The sequence below is a fragment of the Moschus berezovskii genome, chromosome 8 (assembly GCF_049115385.1).
Source record: "Moschus berezovskii isolate FMDL1 chromosome 8, NW_MosBer_1.0, whole genome shotgun sequence".
NCBI classification, from domain to species: Eukaryota; Metazoa; Chordata; class Mammalia; order Artiodactyla; family Moschidae; genus Moschus; species Moschus berezovskii.
In genome coordinates, this window is record NC_142467.1 from 98,590,599 (window position 1) to 98,605,829 (window position 15,231).

General features: G+C 51.7%; 1 protein-coding gene across 1 annotated transcript in view; it reads right to left on the bottom strand.

Annotated features, from left to right (window-relative positions):
• Nucleotides 1-1,410: 1,410 nt before the first annotated feature.
• LOC129559492 (complement C3-like) overlaps nucleotides 1,411-15,231 on the bottom strand; it is a 28,757-nt gene continuing 14,936 nt past the window's right edge. The window contains exons 25-41 of the mRNA XM_055431296.2: nucleotides 14,752-14,827; nucleotides 14,350-14,518; nucleotides 11,854-11,949; nucleotides 11,540-11,693; nucleotides 10,357-10,538; nucleotides 10,015-10,173; nucleotides 8,756-8,815; nucleotides 7,525-7,615; nucleotides 5,441-5,486; nucleotides 4,311-4,398; nucleotides 3,943-4,029; nucleotides 3,616-3,721; nucleotides 2,850-2,939; nucleotides 2,489-2,575; nucleotides 2,311-2,400; nucleotides 2,064-2,199; nucleotides 1,411-1,624 (exon numbers count right to left, since the gene is read on the bottom strand). Of these exons, the coding sequence (XP_055287271.2) occupies nucleotides 1,492-1,624; nucleotides 2,064-2,199; nucleotides 2,311-2,400; nucleotides 2,489-2,575; nucleotides 2,850-2,939; nucleotides 3,616-3,721; nucleotides 3,943-4,029; nucleotides 4,311-4,398; nucleotides 5,441-5,486; nucleotides 7,525-7,615; nucleotides 8,756-8,815; nucleotides 10,015-10,173; nucleotides 10,357-10,538; nucleotides 11,540-11,693; nucleotides 11,854-11,949; nucleotides 14,350-14,518; nucleotides 14,752-14,827 (1,850 nt within the window). The 3' untranslated portion in view covers nucleotides 1,411-1,491. The remainder of the gene's footprint in view (nucleotides 1,625-2,063; nucleotides 2,200-2,310; nucleotides 2,401-2,488; nucleotides 2,576-2,849; nucleotides 2,940-3,615; nucleotides 3,722-3,942; nucleotides 4,030-4,310; nucleotides 4,399-5,440; nucleotides 5,487-7,524; nucleotides 7,616-8,755; nucleotides 8,816-10,014; nucleotides 10,174-10,356; nucleotides 10,539-11,539; nucleotides 11,694-11,853; nucleotides 11,950-14,349; nucleotides 14,519-14,751; nucleotides 14,828-15,231) is intronic.

The window sequence follows — 15,231 nt, forward strand, 5'->3', positions numbered from 1 at the left end:
AAAGCTTCCATCAAGACCAAGTGCAGAGTGTATGCTAAATTCATTCATTCTTTCAACAGTCATTTCCTGAGCACCTTCTGTACACCAGTCCCTGCTTCTGGAACTGGGGATTCCACAATGAACCAGACAGACATGCAGTCTCAAGGAGCTGATATTGTGGGGCGGGAGAAATACCTGATTAACTAACAATCAAATCAATAAATGTCACACACTATGTATTTTAAGTGTTATTGACAGTGATGCTGCTACTGTTGCTAAGTCACTTCAGTCGTGTCTGACTCTGTGTGACCCCATAGATGGAAGCCCACCAGGCTCCCTCGTCCCTGGGATTCTCCAGGCAAGAACACTGGAGTGGGTCGCCATTTCCTTCTCCAATGACAGTGATGGGAGGAGGCCTATTTTTCTTGTTTATTAAAATATACTTATTTATTTATTTTTGGCTGCATCAGGTCTTAGTCATGGCACAAGGGGTCTCTTGTGGCTTGTGGGCTTAGTGGCTCTGCAGCATGTGGGATCACTGGTGGCCGAGATGGTAAGAAATCTGTCTGCAATGCAGGAGACCTAAGTTCGATCCCTGGGTCAGGAAGATCCCCTGGAGGAGGAAACGGCAACCCACTCCATTATCCTTGCCTGGAGAATTTCATGGACAATGGAGCCTGGCAGGCTACAGTCCATGGGGTCACAAAGAGGCAGACACGGCTTAGCGACTTAACACTCTCACTCTCTCTCGTGTGGGATCTTAGTTCCCTGACCAGGGATTGAACTTACATCTCCTGTATTGGGATGCAGATTCTTAAGCGCTGGACCACCAGGGAAGTCTCAAGGGAGGAGGTCTATTTTAGATATGTTATTAAAATACATATCTTTGAGGAAGTGACATTAAAACAGAGTCCAAAGATTTTCCTGATGGTCCAGTGGTTAAGAATCTGCCTGTCAATGCAGGGGACACAGGTTCAATCCCTGGTCTGGGAAGATCCCAAATGCCGCAGAGCAACTAAGCCCATGCGCCACAAGTATTGAAGCCTACGAGCTTGTGCTCTGCAACAAGAGAAGCCACAGCAATGAGTAGCCCCTGCTGTCTGCAACTAGAGAAAGCCTGCATGAAGCAATGAAGACCCAGCACAGTCATAGCAAACAACTTCCTCCCCCAGATTGCAAATAAGATAAGTGTTCAACCCGTAAAGAAATCTAGAGGAAGGTTGTACCTGACAGAGGGGACAGGGTCCTGTGCAAAGACCCTGTGGTGGGAATCAACTTGGGTGTTGGAAAGTCACAAAGAAGGCCAGTGTGACTGGAATGGAATAGGAGTGAGAAAGAGGAGGCAGATTAATGTCAGAGCGGGTTCTGCAGGGCCCCTGCTTAATTCTCTGGGTCAGGAACACATGTCTGGAGTTTGGGTACAATATTCTATGCTCTTTATTTGAGGTTAAGCCCAGGGGCTCAGGTGCGCTTGAAGACACCCTCCTGTGAACAGTAGAAACCCTTAGGGTCTCAGGACTCGCAGCCATGGGTATGCATATAGTCTGAAAACCCTGCCAGTTGGTCCAGCAATTCCTTCTTGCCCACTATCCCATTCGTTGGCCAGTGCATGAGAAACGTCTCCTTGCCCAGGACATGGATGTATCTGTGGGTGAGAGGTGGCAAGGATGGTTAGGAGAGCCTGCTGCTTTGGAAGTGTGGAGACCTTTCTGATTTGCCCCTCTGCCCTGCTTGATGGAGTCCCAGAACCACAACCTATAAAGTCCTCCACAGGGCTGTCTCGCTGTCCCAGCGCCCCCCACCCCCACCAAGCCCATACTATTGGGGATTAGAAAAGTCTCCCTTTTCTCTGACTCTTTCCTGCCCTCTGTTGGAAAACCACCATCGATAGCTACAGCATCCCCTAATGAACAGTGTTGCTGGGAGTTGAGCAGTACACAGCCTCCCACTTCATTCAGGGTAGCCCTGAAACCCGACTCCTGTTGACAGGTGCAGTAGAAACTTTGACACCAAGGACTGGCCTGGGGTAGGGAAAGGGGCCCAGGCCTGAGTCCCCAGGGTAGCAGGAGCCCCCAGCCACGCACTCAGATTTGACTCTCCACAGGTCTGAAATCTGGCCCATTATGAGGTATGTCTCGTGTTCCTGCAGCCCCAGGGAGTCTTGGCAGGTGGAGTGAGTAACGAATTTCTTCACGGTGAGGGGTCTTGCAGAGTCCGTGCCTGGAGGAGAGGAGACCCAGTGTGTGTTCACTTGCCTGGGCCTGGCCTGCCCCCACTTTGGGACCCTCGGGGTAGGCCCCCACACCATATCCTCTGCCACCTTGGACATACCACTCTTGATGATGGCTTGGAGCTTCATGTTGTAGTAGATGTAGGGGTTGGAGTCGGAGGTCTCCACAGACTCCAGACTGGTCTTGTACACTGGGGAAGGGGGCCAGGGGTGTGTCCTGTTGGTGTCCAGTCTGCAGATGTTCCGCCCCCTACGCCCCGTGCCAAGCCCCACACTCACCAAAGTCCACTCCAGCCTCACAGGCTGCTGTCTGGAGCTCCTCCTGACTCAGGTGGTCACTATCCTTCTTTGGGGATGGGCACTGCTCTGGAAGGTTGGGGGAGGGGAGGGTGCTCCGGCTGTGTCAGGGGCGGGGCCTGCCTCCACTCTGACCCCCATCCGGCCCCAGGCTCAGCCCCCGGCGGCGGGGCGGGTCTGGCCTTTCTGGTCTGTAGTGTGCTCTCTCCTCTGCATCTTCTTGTCTTTCTCTCTCTTTCTCCCTCTCGCTGTCTAAACTCAACCCAGAAGGCACCCAGGAGGTGATGAAAAGCTCTTGAATCCCTAGCCCGGCAACCCCAGCCCTCCGTCTCCATGGCCTCACCCTCCGCGCATCTGCACACGTCTTTGTCGCAGATCTTCCGCAGGGAAGCGTGCTCTGTGGGCAGGTTGTAGAAGGTGGTGCACCTTCGGGCTGCGAGACGGGGCGGGTGAGCCGGGCTGGCTTGGGCCTCCGCTGCTGGAGGGCCGGATGCCGCTCTGGCCCCGCCCCCAAGAAGGCCCCGCCCCACCGGCTCTGCCCATCATCTTAACATTCTTCACGCTTCAGCCGTGTCCGACTTTTTGCGACCCCTTGGGCTGTAGCCCACAAGTCTCCTCTGTCCATGGGATTCTCCAGGTAAGAATACTGGAGTGGGTTGGGAATCTTCCCGACCCAGGGATCGAACCCGTGTCTCTTAACGTCTCCTGAAGTGGCAGGAGGGTTCTTTACCACTAGCGGCCACCTGGGTGCGCAGCCACCGCCTTAATAAATTCCTCCTCTTTGAAGACCCTGCCTGCTTTTTGCCCACCCTGACCCAGCAGGCCACGCCCAGTCCCTTCTCAGCTCCGCCACACCCGCTTCCAGGCAACCTACTGCCCCACCTCCCCGCCACTTTAACCACCAAGGAAGGACACGCCCCTCAGCACCACGCCCCTTAAGTCCCGTCCCTCTGGCCGCCCCTCCCACGGAGCCAAAGAAGACCCTCTCTGCCACGCCCCATTTCGTTTTTTGGCTCCGCGCGCCTCACCCCTCTGTTTTGTTTTCTGGCCCCATCCTTCTCAGGCCTTGTACGCGCTGAGGATCCCCTCCATTCCCAGGCCCTGCTCACAAGGCTCGTAGTAGTCGTAGATTGTGACCTGGGCAGCCTGCAGGAACTCGGCCTTCAGCATCCTGTGGACCCGGAAGCCGAGCACCGTGTCTTCTTTGTGGGAGAGCTGGAGGAGGGGCGTACTGTGTGAGGCGCGCAGGGTCACTGAGCATGGGGATACCGACTACAGGGCCTTGGGCATGGCCACTGACCACGTGGTCTTGAATACTGAAGAGCCGACCTCGAGGGCACGACTCTCCAGCATCACTGACCAGGGTGCTGACCGTGGTTTCTTGGCCTGCCCTGCTGCCCGCACACCCGTGGCAGAGGACACCTGGCTTGCCTTACCTTCTCCAGGTAGAGGACAACGGTGCTGTCGCTGGAGTTCATCTTAGTCTCGTACTGGAAGGCGTACCTCTCCACCTCGCTCGTGAGCTGGGGCAGAAGGTGAGACCTGCCAGTTGGCAGAGATCCACAGAGGCACCCAGCCCTGAGAGCTCCACTCTTAGAGCTCCCAACCTTTGTCCAATCAGCTCCAGTGTTGGGGAAACTGAGGCACAATCAGGGCAGAGGTTAAGCTCAAGTTGACCGTGGCCACTGACCTTGGGGCACGGACGTGGGGGCGTTAACCTGGGGGCCTCGACCCACAGACAGGCGCTCTGCACCCACTCGGGGGGTGTGGGAGGTTTCCAGAACATCCCCGTCCTGCTCACTACCTGTTTGAGGTCATCCTGGTTGGGGTAGAAGCCGGTGAGCAGGGAGACCTCCATGATGGTCATTGTGGCATCTCGACGACCCTGGAACCTGGGGATTTCACAGCGCGAGTCTCTTCCGACTGTCCTCTTGCCCCTCCCCGACACTCCCGCTGCTGTCACCTCTCGCCTGGACAAGGGCAGTAACCTCCTTCTGTGACTCCCTGTCACTCTTCTGCCTCCAAACGGCGTGTAGCTTTAGCAAACAGAAATCTGATACATTGCCTCCTGGTTTACCCTCCTTACTTTACAAAATGCCTGGTCTCATCCTTCCAGTTCACTTCCTCCCACTCCAGCCTCCAACTGATTGCTCTGAAGTGTTGGTCTCTCTCCTGCCACTGGACCTTGGCACATGCTGTTCTCTCAGCCTAGAATTCGCCTTCCTCGCCTCTTTGCCCTGAAAAACCCTTTCATCTTTGCAATCTCATCTGATGCATCCCTTCACCAGCCGCGCCCCCCACCCCCGCCCAGAAGCCTTCCTCAGCCCTCACAACTGATCATTCTCTAATTTGCCCTCCCGCGGCTCTGTGGGCCTCTCCTTCACCACATTGAATCACAGTGGTCATTTTGCATTGATTCTGGGTGATTATTCAGTTATTGCTTGTCTCTCCTGAGAGGCTGTGGGCTTCACCAGGCAGGGAGGAGCTGTCTTGCTCACAACTGTCTCCGTAGCTCCTAGAACAGAGCCTGACACCCAGGAGGCGCTCAGTACATGTTTTGTTATCTAGACCTGGGCAAGGGTATTTGGGAGGCAGAGCCAGACTGGCGTGGGAGCTGCAATGTCTGGAGAAGATGAAGACAGGGGAGAGCCGCCACGCTTGGAGCAGGCTCTGGGCATCTGGGTCATGGTGCATGCCCACCATTCAGGAGCCTGCCATTCGGGGACATGGCAGGATGGGGGACAGGATTGGGGCAGAGGGATGGTAGACAAGCAGGGAGGGCAGGATGAGAGGGAGCGATGATGGAGCAGGCATGGAGAGGTGGATTCGGCTGGTTTCCAGCCTCCACTCAGTACACAGGGAGGGCTGCTAAGGACTCTGAACTCCAGGAGGTGCATCCTTCCTCCTGCCTAGGCGAAGATCCTGTGCCCTGACCTTGTTTCCATCCGGAGCTGAAAGGTTGCTTCCCCCTTTTTATTCTCTGCAGAAAGAAAACGGGAATTTAGAGGCTGGGTAATACAGTCTCTGGAGCTGGCTTCCTGGGTTCAAATCCTGTCATTGCTGTGTGACTGAGCAAGTTGTTTAACCTCTCTGTGCTTCGGTTTCTTAATCTGGAAAAGGGAATCATGATATTCCCAACAAAGTTGGTTAATTTTAAGTGAGTAAATACAAGTGAAGCATTTAATATAGTGCTGGATCAGGGCTTTCTAATGGTCAGTTATTATTACCATCATATTACTACTACTATTAAGAAATGTGACCCCAACCAAAGTCCTGGTCACTTTTATTTTCATTTACTTATTTGTAGACTGCACAGTGTATGGGATCTTAGTCCCTTGACCAGGGATTGAACAAGTGCTCTGTGCATTTGGGCATGGAGTTTTAACCACTGGACCACCAGGGAAGTCCCCTCTTGGTTACTTTTAGTCCCAAAAAGTCTTGGGACTGGTGAGGCTTATTTCCCCCCCGCCCCCACTCTGACAGTGAGTTCCCAGTGGCAGAGCCTTGGCTCTTCCTTCTTGGTATTCAGGACTGGAAATTCTAGAATCCATTTCTTCCTCTTTTAAAAATTTTATTTTTTGGCCACACCATATGACATGTGGGATCTTAGTTTCCTGACCAGGGATTGAACCCACATCCCTTGCATTGAAAGTTCAGAATCTTAACCACTGGACACCCAGGCAAGTCCATTTCTGATCATCTCCAACACCCCTTCCCTGGTCTAGTCCATCATCTCCTGCAGGAACAGCGTAGTTGCTGCCTCCTTGTTCTCCCAGCTCCGACCTGTGCCCTCTATAGTCTGTTTCCCCCAGAGGGAGCCTGTGCAAGCCTGTTCTGTATCATGTCCCTCCTTTGCTCAGAAAGCTCTCTGGCTCCTACTTCCCTCTAAGCCAAATCCAAAGTCCTCACCATGGTCCACAAGTCCCTGCCTCATCATCTCTCCTACACTTCCTCCTAAAACTACCCCTTCCTTTTCTGGGGGCTTCTCTGGTGGTTCAGACAGTTAAGAATCTGCCTGTAATGCAAGAGAGCTGGGGTTGATCCCTGGGTCAGGAAGATCCCCTGGAGAAGGGAATGGCTATCCACTCCAGTGTTCTTGCCTGGAGAATCCCATGGACAGAGGAGCCTGGCGGGCTACAGTCTGTGGAGTCACAAAGAGTTTCACCTTTGCTTCTCTGTAGCCACACTGGCCTCCCTGCTGTTACTCAAGCTAGGTGACCTCATTCTTGCCTCAGGGCCTTTGCACCTGCTGTTTTGCCTGCCTGGAGTGCTCTTCCCTCAGATCCTCCACAGCTCACTCTCTCACATCTTCCATATCTCAGTTGAAAGTAGGCTGGGGAGAACTTCCCCTGAACCTCCCTCAAGTCTGTAGCACCTCTTCCTACTTTATTTTATGTGATACTTAGTCATCACCTGCTACTATGCTACGTATTACACTTTACAATGCAGATTCACTCACGTTATAGATAAATAACGATAAAAGTAGCCATACTGTTTTTGTCATATTGCTTGTGTCCTTCTACTAGAGTGTGATTTCCCAAAGAAGGGCTGTTTTTCTTGTTCATGCCTATGTTCCCAGGGCCAAGAAACTGAGCGAAGTGCATGGTAAATGCTCACAAATTCTTTGTTGAATGGCTGAATAAACCAATAGATGTGATTACTGAATGGTAGCTAAAATAAAATAATAAAAAGGAAGAGATAGGGACTTCCCTGGTGATGACAGTGGATAAAAATTCGCCTGCCAATGCAGGGGACATGAGTTTGATTGCTGGTCTGGGAAGATGCCACATGTTGCAGAGCAACTAAACCCATGACCTGCAACTACTGAAGTCTGAGCTCTAGAGCCTGTGCTCCGCAACAAGGGAAGCCACTGCAATGAGAAGCCCGGGCACTTCAACCTGCCTCCTGCAAATAGAGCAAGCCCATAGCACAGCAATGAAGACCCAGCACAACCAAAAATAAATAAATAAATACAATTATATTTAAAAAAAGAAGAGCATTTCTGGGTCCAGGCTCACCTTCCTGGTTCTCGTTTAAAGTCACACTCAGGTGATACTGCTTGCAGGTGTTCTCCAGGAACTCTGGGGACCTGTGGTACATGGTCAGGATCTGTCGGGCAGGGGAGAGGTCAGAGCTCATTCACACCTACTCCTTTCCTCCTTGCTTCAATTCTGGCCTGCCCAGCTCTCTGCTCCCTGGGGAATTCACGGTGAGGTCTTCCCTCCTCAATCCACTGGGTGCAGTGGCCAGAACAGCCTATGGGGTCTACACTATGCCTGTGCAGTAGAACTTCCTGCATTGATGGCAAAATAGCCTCTATCTGTGCTTTCCATGTGGCAGCCACTGGACGCATGTGGCTATTTTTGGTTGTGCCATACAGGATCTTAGTTCCCTGACCAGGAATTGAACCCGTGCCCTTTGCAGTGGAAGTGCAGAGTCTTAACCACTGGATTGTCAGGGAAGTCCGCACATGTGGATAACCGAGCACTTGAAATGTGGCCAGTTCCAACTGGGGAACTGAATTTTTTATTTACTTTAAAACTGACTGAAGCTGAAGGCAGAGAGTGACTTGCCTGAGGTCACACAACAAAGGCAAGGATTCAACTGTGACTCCATTGCCTGACACATGGTAGCGGGCTACCTTGAATTCAGTGACCAAGAAGGGTGTCCTCCTGGATCACAGGGCATAGGGCCAGATGATGTAATGGAGCCCCCAGATATTGGGGGAAGGATGGAGTTGTTCCCTGGGCCTTGGGAGGCACCCTGGAGGGAGAATCTTCCTTTGGGGGGGGCAAGGAAAGAGACATCCTTTCAGGGACTCAACATAGGAAGGGCAGAAGTTGTCCAAAATCTCTGACCTTGAGACTGCCCTGGGGGTCCAGTGGTTAGGACTCTGTGCTTCCACTGCAGGGGATGTGGGTTCCATCCCTGATGGGGGAACTAAAATCCTACATGCTGCATGGTGTGGCCTAAACAAAACAAACGAAAACCCCAAGTATCTCTGGCCTTTACTCCAACTCTTGACTTCCTGCAAGTGAAAACCTTATTTCTCCACCTGTCAATGGAGCCCATATTTTTACCTGCTTCTCAGGTTTTATTTTGAGGTGTCCTTAGCTTGATTCCCATATTTGTGCTCTAAATGATAGCTAAGCTTATTGGTAATATCAACCTTGTTTTGGAGTATATATTTGCTTCTCTTCCCATGAACAGAGAGAGCCCTGGGCTCTAGCTAAGGAACACAAGACCTACCGAGATGGTGCCTCTTCCAGTGCCGCTGGCTTTGATCTGTAGGTCTTCCTCAGCAGAGAACTGAAAGGAAGGGGGAGGAGGATTTGAGGGCAGAGGAAGCAGCAAAACATGGCTCACATGCAATGAGGATGAAGAGGGAAGCATCCATGGGCACTAGGAACTCAATTATTTCCCTAACTTGGGGTCTAGCGACTCTCCTGTCCCTCTGCATGAAGATGTTTTGACTTTTCCTTCCTGATTGAGCATTTGTGGTGTCTACACTGTCACAGATCAACTACAACTGCTGACTCAGTCCTAACGTAGATCTGTCTACACCATCAACTTTGCAGTGTCTCTGAAGTTCCCCATGTGTGAAGCCCCCTCCCCCCCAACCAAGACCCTTTTCTTTGGCTGCTCTGCACCTATTCTTGTTCACCTCATACATTCTTCCCTCACCAGCCTGAGCAACATCTTACACATTCACATCCAATCACATCAGCCCTGCTTAAATCCCACTGCTATTCTTAAAACATTCTGGCCTCAGGGCCTTTGCACTTGCTGTTTCTTCTGCCTAGATCTCCAGAAGGCTCACATCTTCCTTTCCTTAAGATCTTTGCTCAAATGTAACCTTCTTGGTGAGACCTTCCCTGCCCAACCTACTTAAAATGACAACTGCTTGATGTTCCCACCTCTCTCCCTGTTTCATTCTTTCCCGTGGCATGTGTCATCACTTAACACATTACACATCTTACTTATTCACATCTCTTTATTGTCTGTTCTCACTAAAATATAAAATTCTACAGGGACAAGGATTTCCCCCCCTTGTCTTATTTATGGCCATATTCCCAGAACCCAGAACAGTGCCTGGCACACAAGTGCCCAGTAAAGATAACTGAGTAATTGAAGGTAAGTATCACCTCCTCCATGAGGTAAGGTCATGGAGATTACCTTTTCCACCGTACCCATGTTATTTTTTCCTTTATACACTTATTTCCTTCCCCTGTGTTCAGAAAGCTTCAAACGGAATGTAGAATTAAAGTTATTATCATAGTTTCTTTCTAGACTGTAAGTTCCTGAGAGCAGAGACCACAGATGCTTCATAATGTACCCCAGGAGAATGTTTGGCACACAGTAGGTGCTCAGGAAGAATAAATGAACCAATACATTTGACAGTATATCCCATGGTGGCTAGATAATATTGGTGAAGGAGACTGTCAGGGACATGACTCTTGGCCTCATCTCCAGTGCCACTTCCGTGTGGACTTCCTGTCTGCCCATACCTTTGCTGTCCGTAGCTGGTAGGCATTCTTTTCATCAATGACCCATTCCACATGCAAGGCTCTCTTGGAACTTTTGATCTGGATGTGGAGATCCTGGACACCATCGAAGGGGACAGCCTCGCGGAAGCGGGTGAGGGCTTCGATGGCCACAACCGTGGTCTGGGTGTTGGGATGGGGGGTGGGTGTGTGTGTGTCGGATCAGTACCAGGGACAGCACATTGGGACCCTGTAGGTACCAGCACCACGGACAGCTCCACCCAAAGGGCCAGTCGTGTCAGCACCTCAGCTAGCAATCCACCCTTCCACCCTCGACCCCTCCACCCCTAGTTTCCGTTTGGTCACCTGGGTGGACTGGAAGCCTCCTCCCAGCTGCCGTTTCTTCAGTAGCCAGTTGGCAATGGCACGTGTTTCATTGCGCCGACCCAGCTCCAGTTTCTGCATCAGTGCATAGGCTGTGGCCTCAATGGTGTACAGGGAGTTGTCTAGGTCCAGGTCATCCAAATCCACTGGCCAATGGGTTTTGTCTAGAAGATGGGTGTCCCCCTGGTAATGAAGATCTGGAACCATCTCCCTAAACCTGTCCTCTCCTCGTGTCATTTTTGTTCAGCTGCCAAATCATGTCTGACTCTTTGCGACCCCATGGACTGCAGCAGGCCAGGCTTCCCTGTCCCCCACCATCTCCTGGAGTTTGCCCAAGTTCATGTCCATTGAATCAGTGATGTCATCTCACCATCTCATCCTCTGTCACCCTCATGGCTATTTTATTGAGCACCTACTTTATGTGAAAACTTGCTGAGGAGACATATAGACACTGCATTTTTCAGAACCACTCTAGGGGACAGGGACACTATTTAGAGTTAAGGAAACTAAGGTTCAAAGGAGCTCCTCCACATCCTTCCCAGACCCACTGCAAGTGAGTTTCTCTAACTCCACTCCTCTTGACTTGGGAGATGGAGAGGATGAGATAAGGACCCTCAGGGATGGGATAGGGCAAGACCATGGGAAGCAGACCCTTCCCAATTACCTATGTCTAATGACCTTTCTAACCTCAAACATACCAAGCACTTGCCCACTTCAGGGCATTTGCATGAGTCAGCCCCTCTGCTTGGAATAACCTTGACCTTTCACGTAGGTGAGCCTTCCCATCTTTCATTTCAGCTGAGGGGGTCGCCTTTTCACAGAGGCCCTTCCCAGCTCTCTGGTCTATACTTCTCTCCCCTCATCATCATCCCTCCCACCCACCTTGTATGTTACTATCTCAGCACCAGTCTCAATTTTTAATTCTCTATTGACCTGTTTGTCTTCTGCCAGCCTCCCCTAATGACAGTGGTAGTTTTGAGTGGAAGAGCCACATCAGTCTTGTTCACCTGGGTTTCTCAGGGCCTGAGCTCAAGGGTTGGCACACAATAGGGGCTCAATAAATGATGAATCACACCTTGCTGGATCTGAGATCATGCAATCTCTCTCACTCTGCTTCCATGGCTATGGTGAACACATAGCTGGTTTAAAAGTGGCCCACACCCACCCTTGCTGGCAAAGCTGTCCAGGTGGTCATTGGCTCGGGGGCTCCTGATGAGGGCCAGAGCATAGGAGGTTATGGCCATGGCAAAAGTTGTCCGAATGTGGGGGAGTTTTTTCTCCAGGAAGTCACCGGCACGCTTCATGCTATCAGCCAAACTCTAGAAAGTCAAGAGAAGAGGCTAGAGGGAGGTGATGGGGGGGAAGGGGTCTGGGAGTTAGAAGAGAGGGACGCACTGAGAAGGACATGATGGCAAGGGAGCATCCTGTGTGCAGGGGTTACGGCACCTTGCAGACCCTGCCCTCCTCTTTGAGTCCTACCGGTATCTTCTGGCTGCACAACTCCTTCCCCTCATTCAGGGCGATCAGGACAAGAGCTGTGAGTGATATGTCTGCCTCAGAGCCTTGGTAGCCACCCTGCAAATGCAGAACCAGACCCATGATCCCTTTAGCATCTTGGAGGCACCTTCCCTAGTCTCTCCTCCCTGACCTTGAACAGCTCCTCGGTGCTCAGCTCTGGGCTGGATGATGTTAAAAGCAGGATGCAGAGACAAGGAGAGGAGGAGGAGCTATCTTGAGACTTGCCTGTGTGGGGTCTGTCTTACTAATAAAAGCTGACAGCCATGGAGGATGCTGTGCTAAACTCTCTAAGCTAGCTCAAAACATTCTTGCAGCAGCTCCATTTTCTTGACAAGGAACCTTAGGGTTGGAGACGTGTCTCCACTGCTAGTAAATGACCAACTTAAGGTTCAAGCTCTTCTCCAGTCTCCCAGGTTCCACCCTCAATCCCTGTGTTGGGTTGAATAATGTCCACCCCTCCCCCAATTCTTGTCCATCCAGAACCTTGGAATGTGATCTTATTAGGAAATAGGGTCTTTGTAGATGTAACTCGCTAAGTGAAGAACAGGTTATACTGGGACTTCCCTGGTAACTCAGTGGTGAGGAATCTGCCTGCTCATGCAGGAGCCAAGTGTTCGATCCCTGGTCTGGAAAGATCCCACATGCTGTGGAGCAGCTAAGCCCCTGTGCCACAACTACTGAGCCTGTGCTCTAGAGCCCGGGAACCACAACTACCAAACCCATGTGCTGCAGTTACTGAAGCCCGAGAGCTCTAGAGCCCGTGCTTTGCAACAGGAGAAGCCACGGCAATGAGAAGTCTACTCATTGCAACTAGAGAGTAGCCTCCACTCGCCATAACTAGAGAGAGTCCAGGTGCAGCAATGAAGACCCAGTGCAGCCAAAAATAAATAAATAAAACTTAAAACGTAAAAAAATTTAGAAAAGAACAGGTTCTACTGCTTCCCTTGGTGGCTCAGACGGTCAAGAATCTGCCTGCAATGAAAGAGACTTGGGTTCAATTTCTGGGTTGGGAAGATCCCCTGGAGGAGGAAATGGCAACCCACACCAGCATTCTTGCCTGGAGAATTTCACAGCAGAGGAGGCTGGTGGCCCATGGGGTCACAAAGAGTCAGACACAACTGAGCAACTAGTACAGGTTCTACCGGGTTAGGGTGGGCCCAATATCCAATAACTGGTGTACATATAAGAAAGCACACACAGAAGGAAGAAAGGCATGTGATGTTGGATGCAGAGATTGGAGTCATGTGGCTACAAGCCAAAGGATGCCAAGGGTTGCCAGGAACCACTAAGCTTGACGACACAAAGCAGGATTCTCCCCTCCCCATCTCCGCCCTCCAGAGCCTTCCAAAGGAGCATGGCCCTGCCAAAACTTTAATCTTGGACTTTAAGTCTCCAGAACTGTGGCAAAATAAATACATTTCTGTTGTTTTAAGTCACCTAGTTGGGCTGCTCTGTTCCAGCTGCCTTAGGAAGCTAATGCAGAGCCCACAGCTCCTTCTTCCCGGAGTGGCCAATGAAGCCTGTGAACTCTTGGATCGGTCTGCTCCCGTCCTCTGCTCAGAAGCTTCTGTGGCTCCACCTTCCCTCGGGGGAAAAGCTCAAGTCCTCCCTTTGGCGCAGAAGGCCCTGCACAGCCTGTTCCACCACCTCCCTTCTCTCACCTCCTCCCTCTCCCCCTTGCTCACTCCATTCCAGACACACTGGCCTCCTCACTGTTCCACAAACATGTTGGACACATTCCAGCCTCAGGACCTTTGCACATGCTGCTTCCTCTGCTTGGAACACTCTGGCCTTAGTTATCCGGTGGGACTTGTTCCCTCACCTCCCCGGGTCTGTATAAATATCATGAGTGCGTGTGCTTGGTCACTCAGTCATGTCCACCTCTTTGAAACCCCATAAATTGTAGCCCGCCAGGTTCCTCTGTCCATGGGATTCTCTAGGCAAGAATACTGGAGTGGGTTGCCATTTCCTCCTCCAGGGGATCTTCCCAAACCAGGGATCAAACCCACCTCCCTTATGTCCCCTGCATTGGTAGGCAAATTCTTTTATCACTGAGCCACCTGGGAAGCCCATCATCTCCTCATGAAGCCTTCCAGAATTTCACACCTCCCACTTTAAAAGTTGTTTCTGGAGGCTGGTGTGGAGGAATACTTGGTAGGGATGGGTGTATTGACTGGGGGAACAGGGAGGACTCAGACCCAGAGAAGGGTGGGCCAGGACTGGCAACTCGTTGAAGTTAGGGTTGAGGCGGGGTGGGTCCTGGATATATCCCACCTCCCCACATTGTTATAGAGTCCAGGATGGTCCAGAGCAGGGAGACGTGATGCTGGGTGCTGGGCCTCAGCCCTTTCCTGTTCTCGTTCTACCTGTGAACACACCAGGGGGCTGACATCCCCTCCCCATATGCAGAGTTCTGGGGTTTTATTTGAACGGCTCAGCCAGGGGGATGGTGGGTACCTGCATAGACCACATGACCACAGGGCTTTCCTCCACAAAGTTCCCGTGCGTCCCCTGTCTGTGGGTGATGATCCAGTTGATGATGTTGCAGACAGAATCAAGATTGAGTGCACTGATCGTCATGGTGGGGTAGGCCAAGGCATAGACCCGGAATACGTAACTTGTGAGCCTGTCAGGAGGGAGATGGGTGGATGATGGCGGGCAACATTAACCAAGGCGTTACAGGACAGGGGCTTCTACTCTGTGGAGAAGTCTATGCCAGACACCATAGCAACTTGGAACGCCACTGGCCCCACGGTCTGCCTGCCCCCACAGCCTGCCTGCCCCAAGATCCCATGTTGGGGTGATCCTGGGGTTTCCGAGCCCCAGGCTGGCCCCTCCCACCAGTGTCCTCATCCTTACCAGGTGCTTCCTGGGTTTCCCTTGCTGGTGTGGTAGCTGCCATCTTCACTCCGATGGGTCAACATCCGGCTGTACCCTGGGGAAATAGGTGGATGGGAAATTTACAGGGAGAGTTGGTGTTCGGGTGTGGTTGTCAAGGGAGGGGTCAGTTACCAGGCAGAATCTTGGGAGCAGGGTGTGGGTGAGACTTAGGGGTGCCATACATATTGATGGAACCCGGAGGCGGTGACTTGTCCAGGTGCAGAATGGAGGGGCCTGCAGGGCCCAGGTGTAAATGATGGTCATGGCCAAGTGTGACCATGGGATCCAGGGGATAGTTGTATATGGGAATAAACTGGAAAGTGCTGTTGGGTCCTCTGGGTAAGGGTGTGATGGGGAATTACCGCTACCAAGGATCGTGGAAGGTAAAACTCAGGAAAGGGCATATTCTGAGGGGCCATTATCATTTAGTTGCTCAGTCATGTCTGACTGTTCTGACCC